At 37.4% G+C, this 11125-nt stretch overlaps 1 protein-coding gene across 1 annotated transcript; it reads left to right on the top strand.

Moving 5' to 3' along the window:
- The first annotated feature begins 7712 nt into the window (after positions 1–7712).
- Positions 7713–8309, top strand: LOC146546625 (GTPase IMAP family member 9-like). Its single transcript, XM_085263871.1, has one exon. The coding sequence runs from the start codon at positions 7713–7715 to the stop codon at positions 8307–8309; it is 597 nt and encodes a 198-aa protein (XP_085119997.1).
- The last annotated feature ends 2816 nt before the right edge of the window (positions 8310–11125 follow it).

The raw sequence follows: 11125 nt of genomic DNA, 5'->3' as shown, positions 1-11125 counted from the left end.
TATGGAGGTTTTTCAGTCTGGTTTTAAACATTTACATTCCACTGAAACAGCACTTTTACGGGTTTTTAATGACATCCTTATAGCAAACGATTCTGGAAGCTCTGTGATTCTTGTGCTTAAAGGTGCAGCACTGGATTGACTTTGTTCCAATTTGAGTGACAGAACGTTCAGTGTTAATATTAAAAATGTTTTGTCCACCTCAGCCCCCCTTTCTTGTGGGGTTCCTCAGGGTCAATGCTTGGTCCTCTTCTGTTTTTTTGTACTTGCTCCCTTTGGGCTCTATTCTTAGAAAACATGAGATATCCCTTCACTGCTGACAACTTCCAAATTTACCTGCCTTTAGCACCTAATAATCCAGGCCCCATCCAATCGTTTTAAACTGCCTTGAAGATGTCAAGGCTTGGATGGCTCTGAACCTTTTGAGCTTCAATCAGAGGTAATTATGCAACCCACTAATTAATTATGGTTGGCTTGGGTCATACAAGCCAACAACATATCGAACAGCATGTCACAAGTCTGGGAGTCAATATGGACTCGGGTTTTAAATTTAATAAACAAATCAGTTCTGTTTTGCAAAAAAGCTTTTTCCAGTTAAGGAAAATAGCAAAGCTTAAGCCAGCTTTGTCAAGGTATGACTTAGAGAAAATAATACATGCCTTTATCTCAACTCGGCTTGACTATTGCAATGCACATTATGCTGGAGTCAGCCAAGCATCCCTCTCACGTCTTCAGCTTGTTCAAAATGCTGCTGCTTGTCTCTTACCTGGCACACACAGGCATGAATATATCTAACCTATCCTGTCCTGTATTCATTGGCTTCCTGTTAATGACAGAATTAATTTCAAAGTCCTAACGTTGGCCTATAAATGCCTAAATGTTCTTGCTCCTCCATACCTTCCTGATGAACTTCAGCCTTATATTCCCTCGTGGGCCCTTAGATCAGCCGACCAGCTGCTTTTGGTTGTCCCAAAAATGAGGCGAAAACTTAGAGGAGAATGAGCTTTTTCAATTGTGGCACCCAAACTCTAGAATATACTGCCTTTAACTATTAGACAGGCCTCTTCACTTCCTGTTTATAAATTCTTTTGAAAACACATCTTTTTTTAATTAGCATTCGGACCGGTGTGAATTGATATGCTCTTTTTATTCTCTTTGTTTTATTTTATGTGAGAGTTTTAATGTGAGAGGTTTTATCTTTCGTTTTATCTCTTGTTTTGTTTTGTTTTTGTGCAGCACTTTGGGCAAATTTTCAGTTTTTTTATGTGTGCTATATAAATACATTGGATTTGGAGTTTACAGAGGTCAAGTCCTAGAGATATTTTCCCACAGTCTTCCACAGAGCCTTCTCTTTTTGCAGTTAGAAGTACGACCCAGTGGTGGTTATAAAGTTTCAAAGACCTCATCAAATATCTGCAAACACACAAAAGTACAGATTTTCAGGCAGAAGTAATAATGAAATGTGTGACACTCAGAGAGAGACAAAGATGTGAAAAAGAGAGGACAGGAGAGGAAGAGGTGATATTATTTTTAAAGGTACTTAATCCTCAGTTAGTGACATTTGATAAAGTACAGACTTAGTTATTTCATATTGAGACGTGTCTCTGACAACAAATGGATAATTTCATGTTATTCAAAGGTTATACGAGACCTGTATTTACTGTCGGTATTAAACTAGGTAATGTGCAGTGTTGGGGTAGATGTTTATAGTGATGGATTGCTGGACTAGTGCAGGGCAATTCCAGCTTAGGTCCTGTTTAGCAGAGGAGACATGATATGTGAGAAAAATGGAGTATTGAAATATAATGTAATAAACAATATTGAATATTTAGTTAGTTAACGCTTCAAAATAATTACCAGACATGAGTGCTGCTGAAAGCAGCCACAATGGCTCATGTGCTGTAACATCTGCTTATATAGCTGGATGAATTGACAAAGTGTTGACCTTAGAGCCAGTGCAGTCTGGAGCTCACAATAAAATTAATTATGTGGCTTTTTTCTGGTGAGTCATTTTCTTATGCTACGGTGCTGGATAGGTTTCACATGAAGACATTTTAACTCATGGCATGACTGTGCTCTCGGATAAATATAATGAGGCACAATATTTGTCTCTGCAGCAGAGTAAAAGTAGAAAACTGCATGAAAAGAAAAGAATTAAGCAAAGCACAAGTAGGCCTATATGCAAATTTCATTTAATATCAAAGTGATTTAAAATTATTTTTATGCAACTAATTAGCTAATTATTAAGGAACTAATAATTGTTAAGGAACCATTGTTAGAACTGGATCTGTAGTTTTATATTTTTAACCAGATAAAATTTATTGAGCTTCTTTATTTCAAGTGTGTCCCTGGTGCCTCATTTCTCTGTCCAATAACCTTGTAAATAACTTCTAATGTAATTTTACAGCTCAACCATAAACTACTAAAACACTTCAGACATCTTTGTATCTCCCTAAAACTATCTTGGGTTAAAGTTTCTGCTGTTTGCCATTTCCTCCACTAGAGAGCCACAAAGCACAGCAGGTTGTTCTTTTTCTTTGTGTTTTTACGGCAGTTCACATCTTTTACATTTGCATTACTGACTCCTTCTGTTATAAATAGTTAACAATTATTAATTGTTTTTGCAGATGTCCAAATTAGTTTACAGTTTCTGGAAATAGTTCATTTTGATCCCTCTACTAAGTTAACAGATGAAGTATATTTTTAGCCCTGCTCCCTTTTATGCTTTCCTCTAACAATAACTGTTATTGCATCTTCATGCCTTTTGTATTACATAAGAATAACAACTGTTTCTGTTTCATGAAATTGATGCAATATCCAGTGAGATGTTTAAGTAAGTGCGACCAACCCCCTACTTATCTCCCCTACTTTATAACAGAAATGTTTGCATTTCTGTTGCCTGTGTTTCAGAATCTCTCTCAACTCTACTGGTTCTCCATGTGTTATTTTTATGGATAAACACTCTGCCTTCTCACTGAATTAAATTTTTGAGTTTGCTGGTACATGAATACTGCGTTTTCCCTTGATTAAACAATACTGAACAATATTTCATAAACCTAAATCCTTGTGGTGTCTGGCATCTTTTCTTTTCTGTTTTGTAACCAGCTCATTCTAACACGAGCAAAAAAAACAAACAAACCCTAATTTGACTCCAAAACAATGCACACTTATACTATCTGACACTTTGCTTCTGAAGCCACTTTGATGATGGGGAATCATTACTGCTGCTCCTGTTAAATCTGTGTGACTTTTTTAACCCAAATGTAAAACACTGGTCTTGTGGCCATTTAGTATGTTGTTTATCTCAAAATGTAAACAAAACATTTTAAAAACGGTTGTTAATTTCTCTGTGTGAAATCTGACAAGGTATTACATCATCATATATCAAGATAAAATGTACCTAGAGCTGGGCGATATAAGATTTTTTCATATCACGATATGTTTTTTTCATTTCAGGCGATAACGATATCTATCACGATATAAGCCAAATAACTATATTTGTAAGATTTAAATGTGCCGTTGCTCACAAGTAAAATGTGAAATAATCAGCGGCTTGTTTTTATTTAAATATTTATTTCCCATAATAAGTTCAACAGGGTAGATGTACTTAAGGAACATGAGACTTTTTCAGATAAATAAAGGCAAATATTGCAAACTACACAAAAGGCAGCCGCTAAAGCGTTTAAGTTTCAAAATAGAACAAACGAAATAGACTACTAAATTGTCAATTCCACTTAGAAACAAAATATTAATTCTAAAAATAAATCTTAGTTTGTGTTACAGAAGAACAGACAAAACTGACTGACTTTTGTCAATATCAAATAAACTGAGAACTAAAAGGAAATTCTCAATCTCTCCTTGTTGTATAGCTGAGCTTTTCAAACAGTTTTAACAGTTACTTTAGTCTGACAAAAGCCGAATTAGCGCTTCCAGTCAGAGACTGAGGCTACGTCCACACGTACACGGGTATTTTTGAAAACTGAGATTTTCCGTTTTCATTTTAAAAGATAATCCCGTCCACACATAAAGGCAGAAATGAAGGAAAACGCTGCTATGAACATGCCAAAGCAGCAGGTGGCGCTAGATTCCTAACCGTGCAGAAATGTTGGCCAATCAGAAGTCTAGAAGCCTCGGTGGGAAAAAGTAAACAAAGCTGGGGCATAGAAGCAGATGAGTCGTATGTGTGGCGGGACAGTAACTGTGTGTATATGTAAGCATTTAAACACTGCAGAGAGTAGAATTAACAGTAACAGTATTGTAGAAATTCATTTCACCGAAACAATAACGTGGCGCACAGTGTGACGTCAAAAAATGCGCACACCTTTGACGCTGCGTTTTCTCCGTTTTTCTAGTCCACACGTAAATGCAAAAACGGAGTTTTTAAAAATCTTCGTTTTCAGTGACCAAAAACGCCGTTTACGTGTGGACGAAAGGTGCAAACGCATAGAAAAATCTGCGTTTTCAAAAATACCCGGGTACGTGTGGACGTAGCGCATGCACCAGTTTATTGTATTTCCAGACTTGCTTTCGGCACAATTTACAGTGCACACTACTCTGTTTTTTGTCAGACTTGAAATAGCCGAAATACCTTCACACTACGGAACTTCTATGGCTCTTCCGTTCGACAATCTCTCCGACATTGGAACCATCATCTGTTTTCTCTTCGGTCACGCTCGGTTGATTTTTCTAGTCGGCACACTCATTTCCTCCATTACCCGGGCAGTACGGTGGCTGGCTGCTTCCCAAACAAATACACATGTGCGGCTTGGCACTTGTGCTGTACGTAACAAGTCACGTGACGTGACGCTGCGGCTGTGATTGGTTCGGCTCTGCGCTACTTAATTTGGATTGGCTGTTCTTTTTTTTTTTTTTTTTTTTTTTTTTTAAGAGGACAAGAGCGGCGAGGTCTATCGCGATAGTTTAATTTTTCTATCGAGAAAAAGTTATATCGCGATACATATCGTTATCGTTTTATCGCCCAGCTCTGAATGTACCCCATTCATTTGAAAAAAAACCCCAAAAATAAATATATAGCTTATCGCAGATTTTCACTTGGTTATTCAAATTAAATCAAATGATGAGTATTCTTGTTATAATATTGTTATCCTACTTTTATCTTCTTTTGGGCTGAAAAAGAATATATAAATGAGTTTTTTTTCATGGTAAAACAAATGCTTCACTTTCTAAAAATGTCCTAAATGCAGACAATGACAGCGAGAACTTTATTTAAATTTACTTCTACTGGGACTCTCATGCTACTGGAGTATCATGTGCAAGAACTCAGCAGACTGATACTGACAACCAAAAACCTTATACAAAATCACTATAATCTAAATTATTCATGCTGTATGTCTGCCAAATCACAGGTGAAAGTATCTCATGGTTTTAAGAAGAAATTGTGTTTTTCAGTTATTTCTTTGGTTCAAAGAAGCGGCTGGGATGTGTGGGACCTTGAACTCTGCTGAGATAACAGACACAATGTTACTTTGCTTGTGTTTGCTGTTGTTATGTGCTATGAGATTAATGTTTTGGTCATCAATATAACTCACGTCAATCATTTTATTTTTAGTAGCATAAATAAAACAATTTAAACAAAACAGACTAGAACCCAAGTGCTGCACAGCAAGTAAAATCATTGAGGCAAATATGACTTTTTTCTACTAAAGTTTATAAATAATAATCTTAACCGTTATAAATAGGAAAATAAAACTTTTGAAAGCAATTACCTTAAGCATAACTTCTATTATTTACAGTCGCTGGCGTGTTGGTTTCTTCATTTTAAGTCTGCACTGATATCACGATTAAGTTCTCAAGTTACTGTATCTATAAAACCAGTTAGACTGCACTGTTACACCAATCTATACACTGTGTTTGCTGGCTTTGCTTCACTTCATACAGTCTGTGTGAACTGGCAGTAGAATATGCCTGAATACCTATTTTCCTCAAATATTTTAACTGGAGATAGAGTTTGTCCATTCTGACTTCTGCTGAAAGCTCGGGGACGTTGAGGAGAGAGATATAAGCAAAGAAGTAAATCAAGCTCATGAAAAGTTAGCTTTCATAGATTAAAGCTTGATAAGTTCATGCATAAAATACTGATATGTTAAATATAATAAATCATTGATATAATTAAGATTACACTGTTTATTGCCCATTATTGCTATTATTTTTGTGCAATAATATTAGCATTTATGGAACAGGGAAAATAAATGTCATAAACACAATAAAACCAGTTAAACCTGAGTTATGTTTGGCCAGAAGGGCAAAATGGATTGAATTCCTGCAGGCTATCAAAAACACATCACACACATATCAAATGACTCAAAATTCCACTTCAAACAGTTTTGTGTACCTTGAACATAAACAAGAGGAAAAACTGCCACGCAGTTCAATGAAAACTTTCTTCAACAAAGCAATTTTTGTTTTTTCTCTTTATTCTTAAGTCTTGTTGACGTTGCAGTTATATTCTTGATCTTCTCAGCTAAAGGTATGGATATAAACAAACGGGTAATTTAGTTTTGTTTTTAAATGGTTAGGATTAGGTTGTGTGGTCAAAGTAGATCAACTCAGTCTGAAGTGAGACATGAAGTTGTGGAAGGCAGGAAGCTCACTGTGATTGATATTGATATCGAATTTCCTAGAGGAACCCACCCGAGGGAACCCACCCGAGGGATTAATAAAGTTCTATCTTATCTTATCTTATCTTATTCCTGGATGAAGGAGTTGTGTTTCCCTCTCTAAGATCCCAGACAGGGACAATCAAAGATTTAAACTGCCTAGACCAAATACTTTTCTCCTCGTTATTCCAACAGACTCAGCTTTCTCTGTGGAGCAAAAGATGAGTGTGGGGGAGCACATGAAGCTCTTGGGTGAATGGGTTTGGCGATGCACTATGCTGTTCACCTTTGGGGATTTCCTCTGGGAAAAGACAATAGAAGAACACATCAAAAGCGAGGGAGAGGCACTCAAGTGGTTAATAGAAAAGTGTTTGAACAGGTACCATGTATTTAACAACAAGGGCAAGAGTAACTTATCTCAGGTCACAAAGTTGCTGCAGAAGATGGCAATGGTGGCAGTTACTACAAGGTAGAAGAGCACATTTTCCAAGTCATCAAAGAGAAGCAAAAGGAGGTAGCTGAGAGGGCAGAAGAGAGAAGGAAGAAGGCCGAGGACCAAAGACAACACATCAAAGCACTCATTCCAGGTGAGTTTGACAGAAGGTGCACTCGAGCAAAAGCTTCCTGTATTGAATGCTCTTGCATCCTTGTGCAGATTACTGCATAGGCAGTACAGTACATAGTTTCAGTCCAGGAAAACATCCACCACATGAAAGTCTTGTAAAATGACAAACTTTTTTTTTAAGTACAGGTGGAGAGATGTCATAGGGGAACTTTGTAAATGTTAAAAACTTAAAACTTAACTTAAAAACTTAAAAACTATTTTAGAAAGCACAGAAAATGAAAAACTGATCTATAAAATGTCAGGTTAAATAATATCTTGAGAAGCCACAAAAAATATGAATTAAAAAAAAGTGATTTTTCTTTTCTCAATGTCGTTATAGATGTCAGTATGGTGTATTGCAAATGTCCACTAAAATATATCGGAACTATGGGAATTTAATCATTGTATCTGAATTTAATAACTTACATGATCTGTGAGCTCCAAGCCTAATAAATGTTTTGTCCGATAACAGAAGAGATAAACTACTCCTGCAGATGATTCTTCTGGGAAGCCGTAATGTTGGGAAAACCTCTGTAGGGAACACTATCTTGGGGTACAAAGACCAGGAAGATGGAAAAAGAACGCCAAAGTCTGTTGCCTGCCGGGGTTTTGTGGCTAAAACTGAAATCATTCTTGTTGACACACCAGGCTGGTGGAAAGGCTTCCCTGTGTTCGACACTCCTGAAGCGATCAAAGATGAACTGATGCGCAGCATGTTTTTGTGCCCTCCCGGGCCCCATGTCTTCCTCCTGGTGATAGATGCAGATGCGTCATTTAATGCCAAACACTTAGATGCAGTGACATCACATGTGGAGCTTCTTGGTGATGGAGTGTGGAGACACACTATTATAGTTTTTACCAGAGGAGACTGGCTAGAAACAAACAGCATAGAGCAGTACATCGAAGGAGAGGGGGAGGCCCTACAGCCTCTAGTTGAACAATGTGGAAATAGATATCATGTAGTTGATAATAAGAATGCAAGTGATGGTACACAAATCTCAGAGCTGCTGGAGAAAATCACTGAGACTGTGGCAGCAAATGGGTGGAGCTACTTTGTTCCAGACCAGCAGATATTTCAGACCATCGAATAGAGAAGAAGGAAGGTGAAAGAAGGAGCAATGCTGAGGCAAAGTCAAGTCAAGGCCACACGAGAATCCCTTGGAGGTATGCTTCACTATCACCTAGCATCAGTGTCACAAGTAAAAACGTGCCGCAATGTCAGAGCTGTTTCCACACACTCATATTAAATAAATATTAGAGATGAACAAAACACAGAAATATACTTCAAAAGAACAGCAGTACCTTTTGTTGAAAATGCTAGAGGATATGAGTGACTGTAATAGACACAGTATGGTTATTCAGTAATGATAGCAGTATAGTGTCTGTCACATGTCAAATAACTTGGCTTTAACACAATGTCCAGGTAATTACATCTTACCGAACTCAGAAACGACCACCCCTCACCCCTCAAAATGGACAATATAGACAGAAGTGTATAATCTTACCAGTGACAGAGCATCCTCACTCAGATTATATGCAACATGACATTTTCCCATTTCACTTTGCTCTGACAGCTGTCTTCTTCTCAGTTTCCAGTAATAAGCTACAGGAACTGAGAATAATACTGCTTGGTCAGAAGACTGTTGGAAAGAGTGCAACAGGAAATACTCTCCTGCATAAAGAAGTCTTTGCATCTAGTCAGAATGAACAATGTCAAGTGCAAGAGGAGGAGGTTTCGGGCCGACGAGTTGAGATTTCACTGAGCCCAGTAGGGGTTCATGTTACTCTGTTAGTCATTCCTTTGGACCTGACATTCAGAGACGACATCCACCTGAGAAATGAGGAGAAGTTCAAGAGGAAGTGGCCGAAACAGGAGGAGAGAGCTGGAGTTGATGATGGGGTTCAAGGAAACACTCCCTGAGCTGCAAAATGACATCAAGGAATGTGTGAGAAGCATGAAATACAAGTCACTGAGTGAGTATTAAGATGCAAGAATAACAAATCAGGGGTTACTAACTGAAAAATGTCAGTTGAAGTGAGGCTGTGGGTGGGTGTAGAGTGAAGAGGTAATTATTTTGGTACACTGGCTCTATCACTTGTATAGGAGTGCTACGCTGTAGGTCAGAGTGGGATAATTATTAGGGATGGGACTGGAGAACTGGTTCTCTCCTAGTAGTTCAATGCCGCCCAAAGCCCAGCAGCCAGACCCGGAAGTTAAACAGGTAAAAGTAGTGATGTGCATTCAGGCTGTAGGGATATTTGTTGGCGCGTGTTACTGTAGCCTATAGGTTTATATTGTTACCTGGTAATCATGAGACAATGTGTTTCAGGTCATTTTACAGAGAAACGTAAGAGTAATGTTAAACAAATTACTTTCTCCTGGGAGTAATTCAGCAATGTACTGGATTACTTTTGTTTGATTAATGACCCCAAAATCTCGTCACAACAAAGAGGGGAAATACGTCCAGCATGTGCAACATTTGAGCACATAGAATGTAATTAATTTGGACGAATGTATATTCGATTTTTAATGTTGTATGTTATTTTTATATTGTTTTAATCATATGCTTTGATAAGCACCGTCACATGAGTTGCCAATTCCATGTCTACATGCCTTAAAGCCTATGTGCTTATGCTAGAGTGAGTTCCTGAAACAGCAGAGGGAGCTCAAAGTGTGCTAAATTTTGTCCAGGTTGGAAATCACCTCCACAGTGCTCCTGGCCAGTTGTTCTATGCAAGTGCAAATGTTGGCTTAAGCATTATTAGATGTAATGGTGTACACATTTCAGCACTATAAGAGCCAAATCTGCACCTTTATTGATGGCCAGTTCCCTTTGTAGGAGTATTGTAGAACTCAGGGTAATCAGAGCCTAATCATTTCAATTCAGTTAAATAAATCATTTCAGGTATTACATCTGATAAATAAAAGGACCTTCATGTAAACACTATATAATTTCTTGTTTCTTTTTCCCAAGGAGTCACATTGTGAAGATGGTACAAAAGATACTATTAATCCTCACAAACAGTAGTTTATCTGAGATGTATGTTAAAAGCTTTTTACCTTATCATATTCAGCAGTAGTAAATGGCCTGTATTTGTATAGCACTTTACATGTTCAATCATCCACCCATTGGTGATGGCAAGCTACAGTCACAGCTGCCCTGGGGCGCACTGACAGAGGCGAGGCAGCCGGACTCTGACCACCACCAGTAGGCAACGGGTGAAGTGTCTTGCCCAAGGACACAATGACCGAGACTGTCCGAGCCGGGGCTCGAATCAGCAACCTTCCGATTACAAGACGAACTGCCAACTCTTGACCTACGATCGCTCAGTAGCATTAATAAACATTTAGAGAGAGGTATACCGTTTGTCTTGTCAAGCATATGTTTCATTTTTATTTATTTATTAACTCCATGCTTTGTGTTGGATGTCATGATTCAGTTTAATAGTGATTTTAAAGAGTAGCTGTTTTAGAAAATATTTACATTTTAAAAATGACTCCAATAAATCTTATGATTCTGTATTCCTTGTTAAGGTAAATAATATAATTGTCTTCATTAATTATTATTAACTGAAAAACTGTGCCAATTCTCAATACTTTTATATTTATGATAATTTTAGCATGTTATGGGATTTTTATTTTTTTTGCTAGAAAAAGTAATTTCAGGAGAAGGTACAACAATGTGGAAAGTTTCTCACTCGATTTAGCAGAAGCTGAGATTAATATCTATCTATCTATCTATCTATCTATCTATCTATCTATCTATCTATCTATCTATCTATCTATCTATCTATCTATCTATCTATCTATCTATCTATCTATCTATCTATCTATCTATCTATCTATCTATTGGTGTATTTTCTTCCCTTATCTTTATAAAAGGAAAGATAAAAATCGTCACTTCAC

The sequence above is a fragment of the Mchenga conophoros genome, linkage group LG23, assembly GCF_057382185.1.
Source record: "Mchenga conophoros isolate Kocher_MC1m ecotype Shallow Benthic linkage group LG23, M_conophoros_male_GT1.1, whole genome shotgun sequence".
Lineage (NCBI taxonomy): Eukaryota > Metazoa > Chordata > Actinopteri > Cichliformes > Cichlidae > Mchenga > Mchenga conophoros.
This window is presented reverse-complemented; position numbering and strand designations above follow the sequence as displayed.

What these genes read in the sequence shown, in the direction of transcription:
- LOC146546625 (XM_085263871.1), top strand. Translation starts at nt 7,713, where the DNA reads ATGATTCTTCTGGGAAGCCGTAATGTTGGGAAAACCTCTGTAGGGAAC.